Genomic DNA, 23,152 nt, shown 5'->3' with positions numbered 1-23,152 from the left:
TCTTGTAGTGCTGAGGGTAACATGCCGTCTGTCCCAGAATGGAAATGATTGGGTAATTCCTCCGTCAATCATGCCATACTACTGTAAGTGACTGGAATTGATTTTATGAACATAATTTGTATTATGTAACTATCCTCCACTCACTGCTAGACAAATAACCCTGCTTTAATCAGGAGTCTTTGATGTAATTTCGCTCATGAGTTCTGTTTGCAGTAGTTCATAGAGACTTTTTTAAATAGACTCGGTTTGCTGAGTAAACAGATTTTGTTTGCTGTAAAATAGACTGTTTGCTATAAGTCCTGCCGTAAGTCCCGCCCCGCCTCCAACTCATTGGCTGACACAGTGCAACTCATTGGCTGCCATAATGGTATCAGTACTCACTTCGATACTTTCTAGGGTCTTCTGCTCCCAATAGGGACTCAAAGGAGTGTGTGTTGGAGATAGGACTGCAATAGTATAGCACTGATTCTCTGACGTGATCCCTTCGAGCATGGCCCCCTGCTGGGCACACGGAATCAGTGCATTCATCCTTCCATATCAGCCTGCGGTGGCTTGGTCGATGCCTGTCCTGCAGATGGAATGTTAACCACTCGCTAAAGGGTGGCGTCATCAACAAGAAAAAAGCATCACCATTTTGATGAATTCCAGCGGATTTTCGTCGGGAAGGAGGGAATGAAATGGGCCCAGTCAGATTTCCCGAGTGATCCCTATCTGGGCACTGCAGTGGAAGCAGACTGTCCATTTATTGCAACCTGACGCTGGCGGGAACCTTAGGAAGAAGTCATGGATTGCAGGGGGTGGTATTTCTGCCATGCCTGACACTTGGAAAGAAATTCATATGGCATTGTTGTGGTTTCTAATGAAAGTTAAAAAACATGTGTCAGGGTGCAGATGTGAATCGCATCATTCGGCCCACTCTTTCAATGAACCACCAACGTGCTTGGTTGCCATGATACACCTGTTACAGCTCTGTTGAACAGTATGGGTAACGGCGATCCCTTGTTCCCGGTGGGCAGTGCCGCAAACACGGATCACCGCTGGCAACAGGCAACGGTGGCATTACTCCTTATAATTACTCTTCGTAGCAGAGAGCTGGAATGAGATGTTGTCTTCCTTCATTTGAAAGTCATTTCCATCGTACAGCTGTCAGCAAGCCCCAGCACAGTGCTGCCCCAGAATGAGCCAGAGCACTCGGGCAAACCAAAATTTATTAAACGAACAATATGGATTTTTGGAAACGGGCGCAATTGAAAAATATTTGAACGGCCCACTCCACTAAAATGAGTCTCGTTAATGCTGAGGCAGACATGCCATTTGTCCTTCCCTCTAACCAATCGTTTGCAGGGTAAATCCAGGGATCTTGTGCACTCATTTCCACATATCATTAAAAAAATCATCGGGAGTTTAGTCTAGCAGTTTTCCACATACTTTATATGTTTCATCTGCAGACATGTGTTCTAATATTTGCAGCAGGTTATACGGGATATTATGGAGGTGAAATTGGACCACATTGCACCCGATTTTCCAGGCAGTAAATGAGCACAAAAATGTCCAATATAGGGGGCCAACCTCCCACGCCTGAACAGCGTTGGAAACATTTCCGACGCCATATTGGTTCAGGCGCTGTAGAGGCTTTCCTGGCGGTTGCCTAAAACAGGTGCCAATAAAAAGCCTATTGCCTGCTTTAGGACCCAAACCCGAAATTGGTTTGCACCAGGTCTACATGCGGCCTAACCATTGCTCCTCCTGGTTCCACATTAAAACTGCGAGCTGATGCCAGCCACCGCTCTCCCCACTCCCAATTGCCACCCCCCCCCCCCACCCCCAGACTTACAGCAAGCCATCAGGCAGCATCCCAGCGAACTGCCTTTGGGGCTGCAATTGGTGCCCGCGGCTCACCGTTACTATCCTAATATCGGTGGCAGACCAATTTGCTATGGTCCCTGACACCGCCCTCAATAGACGTGTGCAACGTGCATTGCACTGGGATCGTGCCCCGATTCGAGCGCTTTTCTGATTTCCAGGTCCATATCATTTATAACATGAGGAACTACGGGGTAGATATTAAAGAAAAGAAAGAACTAGCATTTATATAGCGCCTTTCACGACCTCAGGACTTTCCAAAGCGCTTTACAGCCTGTAATGCAGCAGCCAATTTGCGTACAGCAAGACCCCACAAACAGCAATGAGATAATAACCAGATAATCTGTTGTAGTGATGGTGGTCGAAGGATAAATATTGGCCAGGCCCCATGCCCTTCTTCGAAATGTTGCCATGGGACCATTTATGTCCACCTGAGAAGGTAGCCAGGGGCCCCGGTTTAACTTCTCATTCGAAAGATACCACCTCCAACAGTGCAGCACTCCCTCAATAATGCACTGAAGTGTCAAGTCTCTGGAATGGGGCTTAGATCCCATGACCATCCAACTCATAGGCAGGAGTTCTACCCACCGAGCCAAGGCTGACACCTAAACTAACCGAATCCGCCCAGCGGGGAACTGATGGTAACGGGTCGATCGTCCGTTTTACACCCCCCGCCCGAGTTTACTCACCATTGCCCACCTAATGGGTTAGGTTAAAATTATCCCTGCCACACACACAAGTTTGAATTCTGCTTTTACTCTACAAGATCCGTGTCCCGGTGAAATAAAAGTCAATGTACCATTACTGCAGTAGTTCCCCGGGCAGCACATAGAATCTCTGTGGCAGCGTTTCTTCCTCCTCCTGCAGGATAGGCAGACCGGGTAGCCTTGGTGGTGCGAATGGTGGCAATATCCACTGGCTCCACACTCTTTATCGCTGCTGCACGCCTGATTCTGAGGGGTACAAAAAAAAAATCACGTGATATATATATTTTTAAAAAGGCAGTCGCTTGGTGTGAGACAAACACTCCAGATTGAGGTGGGGGGGTGCTGTTTAAAATCTACCTAGTCCTTGTGCCCTGAAGGGAAGGGTATCAGGTTGTAATGTGCTCTTGGTTGTAAAGATTGGCTGTACTCAGGGAGCTACCTCACATTATTGAGTGCCTGTGAAAGCTAGCTTTGTCTAAAATCATTTTCACACAGATATCCTCTTCTTATCTCAGTCACAGCATCATCCCCCCTCAAACAATGTCCCCTCGTTTCACAGTAACCCATCACAGACTTTGCTTTACTTACTTCTTGCTGTTGGGTGTGAGAGAGCGGAAAGAAATGGGAGATAATTGACACGGCAGCAGCATAGCTGGGGGGGGTCGAGGCAGACAGGTACAAGTGGTACGTCTAAGCCAAGGCAACGACGTGGTTAAACTATTCCACCTACGCTGAGAGCACCTCTGCGTAACAAGCACTGCAGGCTGAGCCAGAACCTCAGACCACAAGTGTCCTTTACTGTGAAAGAATAATTACAAGTTCACAAAAATATCTATTATAATATATTAAAAATTATACGACTGAATGCATTTCCTTTCAGCTTTATTATGGAAACTGCTTATGTAAACATGTCACACTGTAATTCGACCCTCTGGTCAGTGGAAGCTTTGCAGGGCTATCACTGATGGGAGGATGTAATTACAAGGTGACAAGTTTACATAGGAAAGGAAAGAAAAAGATTTGTATTGAGATAGTGCCTTTCATGACTTCAGGGCGTCCCAAAACACTTTACAGCCAATGAAGTACTTTTGAAGTGTCATCACTGTCGCAATTTAGGAAATGCAGCAGCCAATTTGCACACAAGGCCCCTATAATAACAATGTGTTAATGACCAGTAAATCTGCTTTTAGTGATGTTGATTGATTGGCCAGGGTGAAACGTAACCACTTTCCATTATAAATGTGGATATACAAATTTATAACGGAAATATAAAAATAAGGACAGAATGTATAATTTCAAAATGGGGACTGAATTATACCTGGTCCAATTATCCCCCACCTCTAACCCCACCACCTGAAGACTACACTCTGTCTTTCTCCCTGTGGGAAATGTCACGGGAGATCGACTAGTCATTTAAAAAAAATACATGACTGGTTGTTCATTCTGCATTTTCAATATATGTTGATTTTTTAACATTCACCCTAATAGTTTTATGCATCCATTACACTTCTGAAAATTGCTTCAAATATTTTTCATTAAAAAAGTTGGATGTAATGTTAAACATCAATCTGAGTCTTGAACTTATTATCTGAATGAATATCAAAAAATACAAAGCTCTGATTTTTGGCTGGTTGTGTGATCCTTATCTCTTGGCTAATTATTTTATTACTTTTGCAGTTTGAAATATTGATGGGATCATTTTATAATATTATATCTAATGAAGTCTGGGAATACTGTTAATATGAATGAATGAATTAAGTGTATTGGGTGAAGAATTGCTTATTAATCAATTGTTGATTATTCTTGATAAATCTACTAAAATAATATCATGACCAATTATCTTGCACTGTGAATCCCAACAACTTGGACTACACGGTCAATTGTTACATGCCTTGGCAACTACTACTGCTGCAAAAGCTATCTGAAACTATCCATACCTCAGCCCTGTGGTGCCTTTACCCCTATCAACTAACTTCCTTTCACCTTTTTTCTTTATCAATTCCATGAGTGTAGATTTTGCTCATGGTTTGAGACATAATATGTGGTAAGTGTCGCAAGCTTGTGAGGAGCAGGTGACTTTGGACCTATGGTTCCCAAAGCTCTCCACCTCTGGGGGTTTCCTCACCTCATGTCTGGGTCTGTTGTAGACTAGTTGATAGAGATTGATTGCTATGATTAGTCAACAACTCCATTATCATTGGATCATGTGACTACCAGGATGGTAGATGGCAAACTAGATGGACTTTGATCTTTTATCATCTAGCAATTCCTGTGTTCCTATGTACATCTTATAATAATTCCTTTTACTTGTCAAATTCCACCATTAAAGGCTGTATCTCCTTTGATTGGTAGGTCATTTACACCCCTCTTTGCTGACCATTGTTTTATTTTATGGTTTTATACATGACTGTTTGTTGTTCAGTATCATTTTTTAAAAAAAACATCCAAAGCAGAATAATGCCCACAGAAGAAATGGCCCTGAAATGGCCTCTTATAAAAGGGGGCCGATGATCCGGACTGCAGCAACTTTGTCACCTTCCCCTTCCGGCATCCCATGTGGCTATCTGACGCCCCAGATACTCTGCCAGTGTCAGGAATGAAGATCAGTTGCAGAGAGAGGTCCGAAGATTTTCAGCCTCAACATTCATTAATATAAATATCTTGCCTAGTGCATGTCCATCGCACTTCAAACATTACACTTCCGAATGTAACGTATATTTTAATATGTGATTAAAAAGCCAGTCATTTCCTCCTAGTTTTAATGACTCCGATAACTTGGCCTTTCCTCCAGGACAAAAACTGGGGATTTACTGGCAACTGCCAATCTACAGTAATTTCCCTCAACATTAGACTCTAATTGACCCTAGGATGTTCCTATTTAGATCACTTCCCCACAGGTAATAGCCAAGCAATGGTCTTAAAGAGGACAGGTCAGGTTAAATGCAGCTCCATCTTAGCAACCTGGCAACCATGATCCAGATCCCAGACTGCCCCAGAGCAATGACACCAGAGATCAGTTAGAACATGTTATAAAAAAAATGATTAACGACTATAATATTGTAATCTGATTGAAGGATTCAAAGAGCATTCATAAATCAATTTCTTTCTCACTTCAAGATGTCATTAAACACCTTGATTGGATTATCATTTTGTAATCACTCCCATGTATCTGTTATTCTTTATACAGAGGCTGTACGGTGAACTCCCTGGAGAGCCACTGCAAAATACATTATACCTTTTCACGAAGTTTGGGACTATATAGCTGCAATGCTGCAGGGAGTAATTCTACCCATTAACTATCCGTAGCATAGAGCTTGGCTCAGTGGTAGAACTCTGAGTCAAAAAGTTGTGGGTTCAAGCCTCATGCCAGAGACTTGAGCACATAACCTAGGCTGACACTTCAGGTGAGATGTTAAACTCAGGCCCTGTCTACCCGTTCAGGTGGATATAAAAGATTCTCTGGCATTATTTGAAGAAGAGCAAGGGAGTTTTCCTGGTGTACTGGCCAACAGTTATCTCTCGACCGATGCCACCATTTAAGTTGCTGCTGTTTGTGGGACCTTGTTGTGCGCAAATTAGCTGCTGTGTTTACAACCGTGACTACATGCAAAAATAATGCATGAAGCACTTTGGGACGTCCTGAGGATGTGAAAAGCACTGAATAAATGCAAGTTCTTTCTCAAACTAAAATCAACCAGAGCAATAGGTGATACGAAGATTTAAAAATATATTTTTCTAAAAGTATAATAAAGTTAATATAAAAATGTTAAATAACCAAAACTGGAATGATGGGATTAACACTTGGAATTTAATCTCAGATTAGTTCTGATGTTCATAAACTCTGGAAGTTTTATAGTATCAGGACTACCATCACTTATTTAATAACACCCATTATGCTAGAGTTCTCTAGGTGGTTTTTAAATTTAATTCATAATACTCAGCAATAAGTATTCATAGGTCAGAAGAAGACTGCAATAGAAATATCAGACTCTGTACAGAAAGGTGACTCAGGACTGCTATTAAAATGTCTTTTCTTCTTTATGTTGCCTTACTGATTAGTTTGTTGGAAAACAACACAATCTATACAAGAGCAAGCATCTTATTCACATCTCCCTCACTAATTTCAACAGGATTGAATTCCCATTGAGAACAAACTGTTCCACTTGTAAAAAGTGCTTTTCTTTAGCTATATTCTATCCCAATAATCTAAAGTGATATCGTACTCAAATGTGTTGCCCAATGCTCTGATAAGGCTTGTTTCTCTTTGATAAGTTCATTGCATTATGTTATGTTCGACAAGCAAGTCTTTCTTTCTGGAGTTTATGAAATCTCTCCCCCCTTTCCACTGATGCAACGCTAGGGCACATATCGAATGTGGCTGAGCGAGCGGGCAGACAGCTAACCTGCTTCCCAGACCACTGCCAGTGCTGTCCTATGCCAGCCACATGGAGTTGCACCCAAATACATCAGCAATGACACTCTCTCTTTCTCTGATTTTCCCGCTCCATGGGCAAGTGCCTGATCTCCACTGGGTGTCTTCCCACAACTGAATGGATGATATCAGGAACTCAGTGAAGTGGACAAGGAGAAGATGAAGAAAATATAAAACTCGTGCCCCATCACTTGGTAACACCAAGCATCAGTGCTCCAACACAATGTCCCATTGCAATAATTCACATCTAAAATTCTGTGGCTTCCCTGATAGTGAATACATCGGTTAATATGGAACTGAGCCATATAAAACAGGATGGTCCCATAATTTAATCCCTGGTCTGTGCTGAGATCACACTGATCAGTGCTGGAGTGCTACTTGTTTACCTCAACATCTGAGCTAAGAAGGACAGAAACAGTCCGTGCTTCCTGCCTCAGGGCACCAGTCACTGACTTCTGTTGAGAAGTGCAGATGTGAAAATATTGGCCAAGGACAAGGTTGCCATTGACAAATAGCCAGTTCATACTCATGGATCAAGTATGAAGAATGATTGACTTGGCACGTTACCAGGCGTCAGCCATTGTTCATGAAGCTGTACCCTCACAATCAAGCAGCACCTTCAGGAGGAGAAGATTGGAGAGGAAAAGAAAAAACAAATTCAATTTATACAAAATGGAGTTTTCCCCCCAATAATTGGGGGTCACCTTCGCCTTCACCTCTTAGGTGGAGAACTGATGGAGTGGATCGCCAGCCTGTTATAGAACATAAGAACAGGAGTAAGTTGTTCAGCCCCTCGAGCCTGTTCCGCCATGGCTGATTTGTACCTCCCACCTGATTTTCATTGCCATTGAAATCAATGAAAACGAAAATCAGGCGGGTTCTGTGACAGTCGCTCCGCGAGTTCACCTCCCGAGCAGGGAAGGTGAAAATTACCCCGTCAATATGTGGAGAGTTCTAGATCGGTATTTGTAACGATAAACACGAGTTGCAGAGAAGAGCAGAGATAGAGAGGCGGAGAGGTTTAGGGAGGGAATTCCAGAGCTTAGGACCTAGGCAGTTGAAGGCACGAAAGTCCTATTCGTTCATCAGAAGAATCTTCCCCTCCCCCCCCATTCTTCGCCCCACCATCGGTGGCCGTGCCTTCAGCTACCACTCTCTGGAATTCCCTCCCTAAACCTCTCCACCTCCCTCTCCTCCTTTAAGACCCTCCTTAAAACCTGTCTCCGACCAATCTTTTGGCTACTTCTAATCTTTCTTTGGCTCAGCATCCAATTTTCCTTACACCTCTGCAAAGTGCTTTGGGACGTTTTTCTATGTTAAAGACGTTATATAAATGCGAACTGTTGTTCAATCGGCTGTTCCTGTTTATCACTTATTCAAAGTTCTTTTTCTTTCATTTGTACGTTGGCAAGATACTATATTTTGCCAATTCCTAATTGCCCTGAAGGCATTAAGTGTCAACCACATAGTGTGGGACTGGAGTCACATTCAGACCAGTCTGAGTAGGGTTGGCAGGTTTCCTTCCCTGAAGGACATTAATGAACCAGTTGGATTTTTACAACATTTTGGCAGCTTTTCATGGTAATTTTTTCTAGTGTCAGCCCACAAATTACACAATTTAATGAATTCAATTTGCTATGATGTGATTTGAAATCATGAACTTGGGGCTAATTTTGACCTTTCTCCATTTTTTTTTTACATTCTATTAAATCTGATTCTATATTCTAGGAATTACTATTGATGATATTAGTGGAACAATGCTTAATACCTTTGGATGGTTGATGCCTGCCTTAAAATGGCAGCCAGAGGAATATCATATCATCATTTGTCCACTAACATCACCAAAAGTAATGTCTAGGATTATAACTTTAATTACCCCTGTTATTATGCAGCTGTGACTCTTCTTTTCACTTTTTTATCTTGTGCTGTTATTAAACACACTGCACGAGTGCCTAAACATTCCAGGCTTGCTAGTAACCTAAAAGCCTCCCGCCCATTACCAGAAGTTTCTAAACTAAAAATAAAACTCTGTGCTGGCCCACATTTCAATAAATATAATCATTATGGCAGCTCACTGGGCTCACGAAATGCTCAGGAGTGTTGGGTCTTTTACATTCAACACAACACACCACTACCCGCTGAATATCCACTATTTATTTATGATCCAGAACCAGGGGAGCATGGGTACCAAGGAATGTGGCAACTGTTGATTCTAAAGGTCAATTTAGAATGCCAACTGTTGATTCTGTTACAGGCCCAATTCTAATTGTGCCTTGGTTACTATTGCTACCGTTATCATTTCATTTGTTATCGTAGAGAATGTAGTTTCTATATCGCTTCCTCACTTCCTGAATTCTCAATGAAAAGATAGTTTTTTCCTCCAATTTTTCTTTTCGATTCCCCCCGCCCCCCCTCTTAAAGTTGTGACTTCAGCTGGGTGGGAGAGTTCTCTTAATGCCCCACCCAAGTGATCATTCTGCATGTGTGAGACAGTGAGTGTCAGCAGAATAATAAACAATGGGAAGACATCCGCCAGCATCCTGGGAAAACGATCCTGGCTCTTTTGTTCTTTCTTCATAATAAAGAGGGTGCTTGGAACGCCTACCCCTGCCACCCCTGTTGGGTTGGGTAGCTCAACACATACCTGTGGGTCAAATTTGGGGCTTTTCTAGTCTCTGTGGTGCATTTAACAACCGACCCATCAGAAAGGGGCAAGCAAGAAATCTGACCTTGTTACCAGGTTTCTATATTTTAAAAAATTATCAATTTGCAACAGATTACTCCAATGTTATTTTAAAATTCTCATTTTTGTTTTCAAATCCCTTCATGGCCTCGCCTCTCCCTATCTCTGTAACCTCCTCCAGCTCTACAACCCTCCGAGATCTCTGCGCTCCTCCAATTCTTGCCTCTAGCGCAACCCGATTTTCATCACTCCACCAGAGGCGGTCGTGCCTTCAACTGCATAGGCCCTAAGCTCTGGAATTCCCTCCCTAAACCTCTCCGCCTCTCTATCTCTCTCCCCTCTTTAAGATGCTCCTTAAAACCTACCTCTTTGACCAAGGTTTTGGTCACCTGTCCTAATATCTCCTTATGTGGCTCAGTGTCAAATTTTGTTTGAAAATCCCTTCTGTGAAGCGCCTTGGAATGTTTTACCACGTTAAAGGCACTATATAAATGCAAGTTGTTGTTGTTTTCCTAGCCGACCTCACCCTCCATAAACTTCAGCTCATCCAAAACTGTGCTGCCTGTATCCTATCCCACACCAAGTCCTGCTCACCCATCACCCCTGTCCTTGATGAACCACATTGGGTCACAGACCCCCAACACCTCAAATTCAAAATTCTCATTCCTGTGTTTAAATCCCTCCTTGGCCTCACCCTTTCCTGTTTCTGTAACCTCCTCTAGCTCTACAACCCACCCACCCCACCGCCCCGACCCAAACTCTCCATTCCTCTGAACCACTTATGCATCCCTTTCTCCCTTTGTCCCACCATTAGTGACCACCTTTCTGACACGTAGACACCATGCTCTGGAATTCCCATCCTAAATCCCTCCTCCTCCTCAGCACCTCCTTCTCCTCCTTTAAGACCCTTCTTACAACCCATCTCTTTGACCAAGCGTATGGTCACCCCAACTAATCCTTCCTTCTTTGGCTCAGTGCCTGTTTCTCCTTATGCCTCCATGAAGTGCCTTGGGATATTTTTCTATTAAGGTGTCAGCCTTGGCTCAGTGGTAGCACTCTCGCCTCTGAGTTATAAAGGTTGTGGGTTCAAGTCTCGTTCCAGAGACTTGAGCACATAATCTAGATTGACACTTCAGTGCAGTACTAAGGGAGTGCTACACAATCTGAGGTGCCACCTTTCAGATGAGACATTAAACTAAGGCCCCACCTTCCCTCTCAGGTGGACGTAAAAGATCTCATGGTACTATCAAAGAAGAGCAAGGGAGCTCTCCCCAGTGTCGTGGCCAATATTTATCCCTCAACCAACATCACTAAAACAGATTATCTGGTCATTCATTTCATTGCTATTTGTGGGACCTTGCTGTGTGCAAATTGGCCGCCGTGTTGCCTACGTAACAGCAGTGACTACATTTCAAGAGTACTTCATTGGCTGTAAAGCATTTTGGGATGTCCTGAGGTTGTGAAAGGTGCTATATAAATGCAGGTTCTTTCTTTAAAGGCCAAAATAAATGCAATTTGTTGTTATTTGTACCTGAGAGCGTTCAGCCTCTCGTACTACATAAACATGCTTTAGCACGGAAAATCAGATCTTGTGCAAGAGCTTTTTAGTGTACTACAATTGAATTACAGGTTTTATTAGACTGATCTATGAAACATTCGCTTCAATCAGATATAAATACTTGAGTGTTAAGCTTAGTGGATCATCTCATTGTACAGGAAATTTATTCAGTAAGTAACAGCCATGTAGACCAGGCAAGTCTCAGCTTCAATCCCCGGTCTGCACTGAGTTAGCTTATCTCAGCCAACCTGGAAGTATGGGAACCTTATAATTGGCTTCAGTGCTTGTATAAAACAGGATAAAATCAGCCCCTGATCACTATTGCAACGAACCCTGCTGGACGTATGCCGATGCCAGATGAGGATAGGAAGGGGTCTTGCTGTGACGCCCCATGCAGTCAAATAGTTTCATGCATAAATAACAGTCATGGCAAGTCACCCATGAATTGTGCCTTAGGAGAGGAGGAGCTAAGAATTGCTGGAAAAATCGTGTTATACTTGGGTTTAGGAATTTTACAGGATGTGGGTAGAGAGCAAATGGCTTTGCATATTGGAAACCTATATTTGGATCAGGTTGGGCACCTGTGTATACAAAACTCATCCTTATACAAGTGAAAAATAATATATTTGAAAGCCATGTGGAGTGCCATGTACGACACACACACCAGCATGGTACACTGTCTGGCACAAGTCTGTTCCTGTCCAAGATACAGGGGAGGAAAGTTATTGCTGGTGAACAGGAGATGAAACCCATCAGCCCCCAGAAGTGGTGGGAGTGATTCTAATCTGCAGCTTTGTGATTGTATCGTGCAGGGGTGGGACGGAAGGGAGTGGAATGGAGGAACACTGATCAGACTGCGAGTCCTTGCCCATACAGACGCGCTACCTTCTAACTCTAGCCCAAGAAATAAAAGATCACAGATAGTGTCCTGGCTGATAAGCATCACCTACCTTTACACCCACTGTAGGCAGCTTTGAAAGTGCAGGGTTTTAAGATGTTTAAACTTCCCTCATTATCACTTTCAGTTTTTAAAAGCCTTGCCTTTAATCTCATTTGTTTCTCAATCTGTCTGTCTCTTTTTGTCTCACTTTTATTATACACAAAGTGAAACGAGACATTTCAATATCATTTTCTCAGACACATTGCTGTTTACACCACAAGCATTAGTTTACCTTCAATGCCACTTTGAAACCACTACTGACCATGCATATCCCAGACATTGACCATTTATTCACTCCACTCCTGTTTACTATCTGACTCTCTCCTAAGTTGTTCCCATCTGCCGTCTGTTACTCACCCAGCCTGTCCCATTCCAGCTACTCTTTCTCTTTTATTGTGACTCTCTTTCCTCCCTATCACTGTCTCTTTCACACAGCTCTGGGTAAATAGGACCCAGGGTCCCAGTGTACCACTTAACTCACAATGGACCACCTCATTGTCATATCAAACTGCCATGCCCCACAACGGCACAAAAAAAAGTTTGCAACGATTTTTTTTTTGAAAAATCATTCAGTGTTATAAACTTCACACGTGGCACAGGCAGCTCCTAATAATTCAAAGCAAAGTTCTGTGCTAGAAAATTTGAATTATCCATTCATTTGAACTGAGCAGCATAAATAACACAGCGAAGTGGGAAATTGGTATTTAAAAAAAAGATGCTAAGCTCAGAGTTAATTTGAATTGAGGAGCAGAACAACTGGCATTCATTCTAACCAAACAAGCTTTTAACACACAATTGACACCCACTGATCTAGATTAATATAACAGCACACTATGTAGTTCCACTTCTAGACTGAATTGTTGACACTAGGTGTCAGCCTTGACTCAGTTGGTTTTGCCTCTGAGTCATGAAGGTTATAGGTTCAAATCCCACTGCAGAGATTTGAGCACATAATGCAGGCTAACACTTCCATGCAGGCTATCTTTTGTGTTAAAATGAGGCCCTGTCTGCCCTCTCAGGTGGAAATAAAAGATCCCCTGGCATTATTTGGAAAGGAGGGAGTTCTCCCTGGTGTCCTGGCCAATATGTATCCCTCAACCATCACCTAAAACAGATTATCTGGTCATTTATCTCATTGCTGTTTATGGGACCTTATTGTATGAAAATTGGTTGTTGCGTTTCCTACATTATAACAGTGGCTACACTTCAAAAGTATTTCATTAGCTGCGTGGTGCTTTGAGACATCCTGAGGTTGTAAAAGTTACTATATAAATGCAAGTTATTTCTTTCTTTTCACATAGTGCAGTGGAGAATTGGGGTTCTTCATCTCCAAGAATAGCCTTCCATTAAAATACTGGGCATTAGAAATGCAGATGGACTACCCTTTTAGCGAAAGCTATTTCCTTATTAAATATTTGGCAACTCTAACTTCATCACGTGCTATCACTGCTACTAAACCATGCAATATCTGAACAGGTCATGTTGACCACTGAATTGGTACCTTATTGAATGTATATTCTTATTTGTTGTATTTTGCATTATGGTATGTGAGGGGGTTGACTGACCTGAATGCCTATCACAAAGACTGCCTACTTCCACCTTTGTAACATCGCCCATCTCCTGCCTCAGCACATTTGATGCAGAAACCCTCATCCATGCTTTTGTTACCTTGAGACTCGACTATTCCAATGCTTTCCTGGCCGGCCTCCCATCCTCTACCCTCCATAAACTTGAGCTCATCCAGAACTTTGCTGCCCATATCCTAAACCGCACCAAGTCCTGTTCACCCATCACCCCCTGTGCTCGCTGACCTACACTGGCTCCCGGTCCACCAATGCCTCGATTTTAATATTCTCATCTTCGTGTTCAAATCCCTTCATGGCCTCGCCCCTTTCTATCTCTGTAACCTGCTCCAGCCTTGCAACCCTCGCAGAACTCTGCTTTCCTCCACCTCTAGCCTCTTGTGCATCACCTCACCATTGGCGGCCGTGCCTTCAGCAGTCTAGGCTCTAAGCTCTGGAATTCCCTCTCTAAAGCACTTCACCTCTCCACTTCTCTCTCCACCTTTAAGGCACTCCTTAAAACCCACCTCTTTGAGCAAGCTTTTTGCCACCCCTCCTAACATCTCTTTCTTATGCTCGGTATCGATTTTTGTTTGATTACGCTCCTGTGAAGCACCTTGCGACGTTTTACTACGTTAATGGCACCATATAGATGCAAGCTGTTGTCGGTTTCCTGCAGACTAAAAGTTTCCTCTGCTGCTGCAAACCCACACATCCCAAGGATTCATTTTAACATATATACAAACACACATATTCACACTAACATCCATAGATTTGCATGCATTGACACGTAATGTGTCTAATGAATATGCTGTATTAAATCTGACAATTCCACATAAGTGTAACTGTCTCTGCACCAGCCAGGGCTCTGGTTATGTTCATCTCCTTGACCTTGCTGTTCGCGAGACCATGACAAGCTATTTCACCTTGTCCAGAACAGTAGATCCAGAGGATACAGTCTGCGCTTGATGGGAGGTAAATTCAAAACTAATCTGCAGAAACGATATTTCAGTGAGTGAGTGATCAATCTAGGAACAGGCTCCCTAGATGATGGAATGAGTTAATATTGATTCATTCAAATACAAATTAGATAGATTTTTTTCAGTAAATAACATTTTGGGATACAGTATGTGAGCAATTTGAGGCATGACATTTGGTAAGTGTAACATGCTTGGGAGGAACAGGTGACTTTGGACCTATGGTCCCCAAATCTCTCCACCACTGGGGTTTTCCTCACCTCATGTCTGGGTCTGTTGATAGAGATTGATTGCTATGATTAGTCAACAACTCCATTATTGTTATATCATGCGACTACCAGGGTGGTAGAAGGCAAACTAGATAGACCTTGGTCTTTTTAGTCTAGCAATTCCAATGTTCCTATTCTCCTCTCTTATAGTTGACACCTTTCATCTTCACCACCTGGGTAGTAATCTGGCAGAGTGAATTGCCCGTCCTTTATAAAAGTTGCCCAATTGTCAGTTCAGGTGGTGAAGATGAAAATTTACACCCTCGTGGCCTGTTTTTCCTAAACTGCTGCACGCCATGTGTCCAGGTCAGTGATTTGCAAATTTTTCCCTGAAAAGATTGGCACATTCCCGGTGACCCCCCCCCCCCTTACAAATATTGATTTACTCCGAACCCCCCCACCCCGTCCCTAACATCTGAAAGACAGCAACATCTACCGAAAGGAAAACAGTACCATCATTGCTGTAAACGTATTAGCAAGTCAGCAAATACAGAAAAAAAAGTACAGAACTCTGATGATAAGATCTGAAGACCTCATAGACCCCGAAATCCTCTCATGGGACCCGAGTTTGGGAACCTATGAAGTAGGCTTTCAAACCGATAAGATAGCAATTGAAAAATGGTGAACTCGATGTTTATTTGTTAACAACAAAAACAATAATATAAATAAAATTTTACATAATAATTTGTACAATTTTACTTCCAATAATGTTGGTTTATGTTTCTGAGCTTCAACCAAACTAATAAAAAAAGAGGAAGTGACTCCTGAGGGTCCTTATTAATAACAGCCTTTTATGAGAGCACAGCCAGTCTGGAGTCGTGAGCAAAGTCAAAATACTTGTTACAGTTTTTAATTTTTATCTAATGGAATGCAATGACACCCCTCACCCGAATATAAAAAGACTGTGCAACCAAAATAATGGAAGGAAGGGAGAAAGAAAGAACAAACAAACTTGCATTTATATAGCGCCTTTCATGACCGCAGGACATCTCAAAGTGCTTTACAGTCAATTAAGTATTTTTGAAGTGTAGTCACTGTTGTAATGTAGGAAACGTGGCAGGGAATTTGCAGACAGCAAGATCCTACAAACAGCAATGTGATAATGACCAGATAATCTGCTTTAGTGATGCTGGTTGACGGATAAATATTGTCAGGACACTGGGGAAAGCTCCTTCACTTTTCTTCAAATAGTGTCATGGGATCTTTTATGTCCACCTGAAAGGGCAGACCGACTTGCATTTGATTAACGTCTCATCCGAAAGATGGCACCTCCCTCAGTACTGCACTGAAGTGTCAGCCTAGATTATGTGATCAAGTCTCTGGAGTGGGACTTAAACCTACAACTTTCTGACTGAGAACCGAGAGTGCTACCAACTGAGCCACGGCGGTACATACATAAACAGCAAAATTTAACAAAAATAAATACTAAGAAGTGAACAGCCTACATATAACAGGTAACAGCGTCATGTGTCGTTAATAGTATAATTATTCAAGATGAAATTTAAAGCAAACTACTGTACCGTCACTACAATATCCATGCATGGCAAAGTAAACTCTCCTTGTGCTCTTCAATCTTACAATGTGCATGATTTTCAGATACTAAACCTTCCACTTAATTTTAAAGGGGGGGGGGTTTCATTTAGATTTACCGAATAAACTAAATTTTAAAAAAGTAAAACTTTTAACTCTTGTGTAACATTGCTGAGAATTACTCAGAGGTTACAACGTAGAAACAGGCCGTTCAGCCCAACTAGTCCGTCTCAGTGTTTATCCTCCACACCAGCAGTTGTCTTAATCTCAGGTGCCTGTCCTGTTCCCATATCCCTTTATTCCCCCTTTTCTTTCTACCAACTATCTAACCCAGTCTGTAATGTTGACATGGGGGGGGTTTGGATTTCCTTGGGCTTTCTCTCGCTCTGTCGCTGTCACTTTGGCGAAATTCCGTTTACACCAACTTGCATTTATATAACACCTTTAACATAGTAAAAAGTCCCAAGGTGCTTCACGCACATGAACATGGGTTCTGCCAAAGCTACAGTGGAGAAGTTCACCCCCATGATAGTCTCTGCTTCAGTCACTAACTCTGGTGGTACATTCTAACCCTCCCTGTAAAATAGTTTCTCCTGTTCACTGTCCTAAATCTCTGATATTAATCTTATATCTAGATCTAGCCTGTTTCCATGTTGTAAACTTCTATGATTCTATGATTCTATCTCCTTCAACCACTGGAATGAATCTATTTCTATCTGCTCTGTCCCATCTCTTCATGATTTAAAACACCTCCATCAAATCACTCTGTAACCTCCTCTGTTCTAAGGAAAACAGTCTCAATTTTTCAATATGTTGAAACAAACCTTATTGGATTAATTTAATGTTACCAGAGGATCCTTTCTGGTTAAATTAATTGTAGACCGACGTTTGTCCTGTTCAGTCGGCAGTTTCTGTTCAAACAACCCTAGAACTGGTTTCCTTCCAGTTAACATAAAACTCATCTTGGTGGAAAATGGGACTTTCACAATCTCTACCTGCCCCTGTGCACAGCAAAAAACGGACTCCGCCATCAACCCCGCTCCCATTCTCTTTTAAACCACAAGACAGACCAATGTCTGTTATAGGCAACTCGGTCCCTATAGATTGAAGAGTCCCAACCCAACCTCAAGATGTTTAATGACACTATCCTATGTTCCGATGACACTATCTGTGGGATACAAGTCCCAATCCCAAAGGAAAATCCTCAGCTTTGGCCATTTCCCCCATCCATTCCTGGTGGGAGTCCCAATGCCGACCTTAACAGTCTGAGGTCCCCACGATATCACTCACCTGGCTGGCAATGGGGTTCTTCTTGTTGATCTTCGCCTGCTGGATGACGATGGATCGGTTGGCCGGGAGCTGATCCGGGAGCTGCCCGTTCGCCGGGGATTTGATGGAGTTGACTTTGGATCTGCCGCTGTCAATCCTTTGAACGCTCAGGATGAAGAGTGCGGTCCAAAGCAGGAAAGAGCCCACGGGAGACATCGTCAAACGAGCAGAGGGACAGAGAGAGAGAGGGGCGGACTTAAAAGCAAGCAATTCTACCTTTAAAAATAAAAAAATATACCAACAGGGCAGGGTTAGGCTGGACTGGATCGATAGACCGTGGTGTCCTGATACCCCCGTGGGATTGATTTATCGATCACTATTATTATTATTCTTTTAGTGAAATTGCCTGAATCTGTTCGACGTTTGAAGCCCGAGACTGAGATCGGCTTCTGTGCCCCTCCCGCTCTCAACCCCTCTATTTATAGACCTCCGCCTCACTCCCTCCGCCCCCCAATTCAGGAGATGACAGAAAGGGTCGGATGCAGGCGGGTCTCTCTCTCTCTCTCTCCCCCCCCCCCCCCCCCCCAACCCCCCTCCTCAACCGCCTCCCTCCCCATCCTCATGCCATCCTCCCAAGAGACTCACGCCCAACTCAAAAGACACACAAGAGAGCAGTCAGCGTGAAAAATAAAGCAATACTTACAGATCTAGGAGACTGCCTCTTGTGCGGTCAAATGTCTCACTCTCTGCCTTTGAAATGTGGTTCAGATCGTTACCAGTGGGGACCACAGAGAGGCAACTTTCAACCTCCGTCCGCCGGTTTATTGTCCACTTTTCAGCCTCAATCGGGACCGCAGGAGTGAGACTGGCGCTTGATGAAAGTCAAATCGCTTGAAGTCTCGATCGTGAAAAAATAAATAAACAAGAGGACCTGATTGAGATGTTCCAGTCCTCAGGCTCCCATTTACTGATCTCCCCAAAAAGACTGGAGAATGACCGTGAGGATGGAGAATGGGGAATCCGGGGTGGGAGGAGGTGGTTGCAAGGGTTGGGAGTGTGATCAATATCCAGCGATATTGCCAAAAACTTGTCACTTTTCCGCAGGATCCCGGACTCTCCGCTGTCACATCGTTCTCTGTTTATACTAATCTTAGACTGCAAGGTGAGCAATCTCTTTCTTTGATCCTCAAAGACCAATGAAGACCCCCCACCCCCACAAAAAAACCCAAAAAACACGAAAAGGGAGGGATTAGATTGATACATGAAATTTAAAAGTGCAGTAGATATTTTAAATAAAAGTAAATTAAAGAGGGTGGCAGAACGCGGGATAAAGAGGAAGGAATAAAGCAGCCGCAGTTATTGAGAGTTTGGTGAAGACATTCACTAATTCAACTGGTACCAGTGTTGTTATCGCTTTAGATCTAATCTGGGGGAGGCAGGTAACTCCAGATACAGAGAACCTGACAGTAGATCAGTGCTGCCCAATACATTAGCTACATTGAGTAATAGACACCGTCCTTGGACATGTGATCTCAATACTCATATTCGCACGTGAACTTTAATCTTTTTGTGCATTTGTTGGTAAAATGGTAAGAGGAAAAGCAGAGTGTGTGAGAGAGTTTTAGTGAATGCTTTACTTCCTTGGTTACTGAATGGTGATAGATGTTTCTTAAGTGAATATACATATGTCAAGTAGATTTACCCGTTTGTGGAGCAAGCCTTGCCTTATAATGGTAGCATTCCCGCCTCCAGACAGAAGGTGCAGGGTTCGAACCTCGCTCCAGACAATCCTCGAGACTGGAGATCCGGCTCTGAATTCTGGATTGACATCCAGCGGGATACTCGTGTCCGGTGGGTATTGGCGGACTCCCTCACCATGTGGGTTGTGAAAGCCCATTAAACCCTCCCGTTGTATGGGATCAACCATCGACTGGTATAAAGACGGTTACGGCCGTGGAAGGAACATTCACGTCGCGGCCTGCCAGAGCGTTAATCAGCCTGCGGATCCTTCCACTATTCTCCAAGGGAAAAGTGTGAAGATATGAAAACAACAACCTGTATTGTGTGAGTGTCTGTAAGATGTTGTCTCCTAAAATTAGTGCATGTGGCTAAAATGATATCGCCGTAGCCACACACATGGATAGTCAGCGACCTCACTAGACAATAAAATATGATGAAGAAATAGGATCCAAGAAAATATCAGCTTCAAGAACCATATAGAATGGTGTGGAGATGCTGGTGATGGACTGGGGTTGACAATTGTAAACAATTTTACAACACCAAGTTATAGTCCAACAAATTTATTTTAAATTCCACAAGCTTTCGGAGGCTTCCTCCTTCCTCAGGTGAACGGTGTTTTCCACACCATTCACCTGAGGAAGGAGGAAGCCTCTGAAAGCTTGTGGAATTTAAAATAAATTTGTTGGACTATAACTTGGTGTTGTAAAATTGTTTACATATAGAATGGGAGAGAGAAGTAACACTGTTTATTTACTGTTGTGTCAAACTTAATAACAATGAAAAAAAAATCTATCGTTATATAGTGAAGCTTAACTTGGTGAAATCTTTAATATAATGCGACTTTCATGATAATATCTGATCTCTTACATAACATTCAGCTGGCCAGGCGCTGGGGCACTTTCACATAGAACACATTCTATAACGTCTCACTGTACAAAAGCTTTTCTCACTATTACCCTCTCCTGCCGTCTCCCCACCCCTGGTGTGGCCCTCCTAGCAGCTGGCATTTGTTTAGTCAGGTAATGCAAATCATGAAACCTATGTAGATTATAGAGGCAACTGGAAGCTGCCTGACTTTGACCAGGGTGTTTCCTTTGAGGTACTGGAACTGTAATTTAATACATTCTCATTTTGTTTTGTAATATTTGTAGGTTCCTCCATCACAGCAGCTGACTATTTGAACCCCCTGTCTTCAGTCGACATTGTGATCAGCAAAGATGGAGATGGAGCTGGCACACTGTAATTGCTGCTTTCTGTGTTAGGCAGGATTTAGATGCTTCTTTTTTACTAATAGTATTTACATGATATCTTGCTGCTCAGTCAGTTATAGGGATCCATGAAGTGCTTCGATCCTGAAAGAAATGAGTATGGTAATATAGTGTTTATATTACTGGGCTAGTAATCTAGAGGACTGGACTAATAATCCAGAGAACGTGAGTTCAAATCCCACTTTTTTTTAAAAGCTGGAAATAAAAACGCTGTTATGTGTAAAAATGACCTTGAAGTTGTCGGATTGTCGTAGAAACCCAACTGGTTCATTAATGTCCTTTAGGGAAGGAAAACTGCCGTCCTTACCCCGGTCTAGCCTGTACGTGACTCCAGTCCCACACTAATGTGGTTGACTCTTACCTGCCCTTTGAAGTGGCCTAGCGAGCCACTCAGTTGTATCAGTTGCAGTTACGGAGGGGTAGTAAATGCCGGCCTTGCCAGCTATGGCCACATTCCCAAGGATGAATAATAAAAAAATGGATAAATCTTTCTTTTAACTGTTCTAAGGTACAAATATAAAATCAAAACAGAAAATGCTGGAGATACGTTTCAGCTCGTTTTCGGCCCTCAGCTCACCGGCCGAATGCTAACGAGACCCGGCCCTCAAAGTGGACTGGTTCCCTTACCGAGACTATCAGGCAGCTAGTGGGTGCTCTCCATTGGTTGTCCGCCCGAAGACCACGCTGGGGGAAATCCACTCCAAAGAGTCTGTTGATGTGTGTTGGGACACGTGTTCACAGCTTCACCGATTGATTAATGTTATGGGGGTGTCCTCTTCTTAAATTAAAAGGTTTTATACTAAAGTTTGTGGGGTCAGCAGCTCAGCTCAGAGTCAAACAGGGCGCCAAGGTTGCAAACAGTCAGGTTCAGCCTGAGACAATGGTGGGGGAAGGGGTGAAATCAATCACAAGGGAGCAGAGTTTGTGGCGGGGGCTGAAAATGATGTCTTTGGTCTTTGCAATGTTTAGCTGAAAGAAATTGCATCTCATCCAAGACTGGATGCCAGACAAGCAGTCTGAATACACAGACAGTGAAGGAGTCAAGAGAGGTGGTGGAAAAGGAGAGCTGGGTGACATCAGAAAACATATAGAAGCTGACCCGATGATGTCACTACAAGGAGTAGCATGTAGATGAGCAAGAAGACAGAAGCAACAGATTGCCTGGACACATTTAAAATGTGGCCTCACATTGGGCTTGAGTTATACTGCATGTGACACAAAGCCTGAGTAGTGATATTACCTACCAGAAGTGGTCTCAGACCTGGTATCAGTACACCTGTAAGTCAGATTTGAACCTGACTCCTGAGTTACACCAGCCACTTGCTTGTTGATGCCCATTTGAAACCTTTTCATACTGATGCAAAATGGGATGGTATAATGGCAGTGAAAGACAGATTAACAGTTCAGCTTTGACCTTCATCCGAAATCAGTTCTGTTGGGAAGTTACACTGCAAACCTTAACCTATCTTGGTCTCTGTCAGTGTTTTATATTACTGTAGGTCTTTTGAAGAGTTAACATTCAACAACAACTTGCATTTATATGGTGTATTTTATGTGGAAAAACAGCTCAAGGTGCTTCATAGGGGCATTAGGAAAAAAAATTAATGCCAAGCCAAAGAAGGAGAAAATAGCAGGGGTGACCAAAAATGTGGTTAAAGAGGTGGGTTTTAAGGAGATCATAAAGGAGGAGATGGAGGTGAAGAGACGAAGGGGTTTAGGGAAGGAATTCCAGAGCGTGGGGTTGAAGGCACGGCCAGCAATGATGGGGTAAAAGAATGATGGACGCATAAGAGGCCAGAGTGAGATGAATAGAGAATTCAGGGTGGGGTTGGTTGTGGATCTGGAGGAGGTTTCAGAGATAGGGAGGGGCAAGGCCATGGAGGGATTTAAACACAAGAATAAGAATTTTAAATTGGAGGCACTGGGAAACCAGGAGCCAACGTAAGTCACCGAGGACAGGAGTGATCGGTGAGTGAAACTTGATGCGGGATAGGATATGGAGAGCAGAGTTTTGGATGATCTGACATTCATAGAGGGTAGAGGATGGGAGGTCAGCCAGGAAAGCATTGGAGTAATTGAGCCTGGAGGTGACAATGGCATGGATGAGAGTTTCAGAAGTGGATGGACTGAGGTAGAGATGGAGGCAGGTGACGTTATGGAAAGCATCAGGAAGTTGTGGGAGAGATGGGCATGGATTTGGGAAGCAACAAGATGTTTAAAGACTTTGAAGAGGAAAGGGTAGTTGGATATGGGGGCAGTAGTTAGCGAGGTCATAATTCTCAAAATTAGTGTTATTTGTACAAAGACTTTAAAGTTGTGGAAGAAAATTGGAAGCGTGGTAAGTTAAGGCTGTT

At 43.1% G+C, this 23,152-nt stretch overlaps 1 protein-coding gene across 1 annotated transcript in view; it reads right to left on the bottom strand.

The window, feature by feature from the left end:
- dkk2 (dickkopf WNT signaling pathway inhibitor 2) overlaps positions 1-18,155 on the bottom strand; it is a 29,706-nt gene extending 11,551 nt beyond the window's left edge. The window contains exons 1-2 of the mRNA XM_067973763.1: positions 17,812-18,155; positions 2,663-2,816 (exon numbers count right to left, since the gene is read on the bottom strand). Coding sequence (XP_067829864.1) covers positions 2,663-2,816; positions 17,812-18,006 — 349 coding nt within the window. The 5' untranslated portion in view covers positions 18,007-18,155. The remainder of the gene's footprint in view (positions 1-2,662; positions 2,817-17,811) is intronic.
- Positions 18,156-23,152: the final 4,997 nt, after the last annotated feature.

Source organism: Heptranchias perlo, chromosome 1 (genome assembly GCF_035084215.1).
Source record: "Heptranchias perlo isolate sHepPer1 chromosome 1, sHepPer1.hap1, whole genome shotgun sequence".
NCBI classification, from domain to species: domain Eukaryota; kingdom Metazoa; phylum Chordata; class Chondrichthyes; order Hexanchiformes; family Hexanchidae; genus Heptranchias; species Heptranchias perlo.
This window is presented reverse-complemented; position numbering and strand designations above follow the sequence as displayed.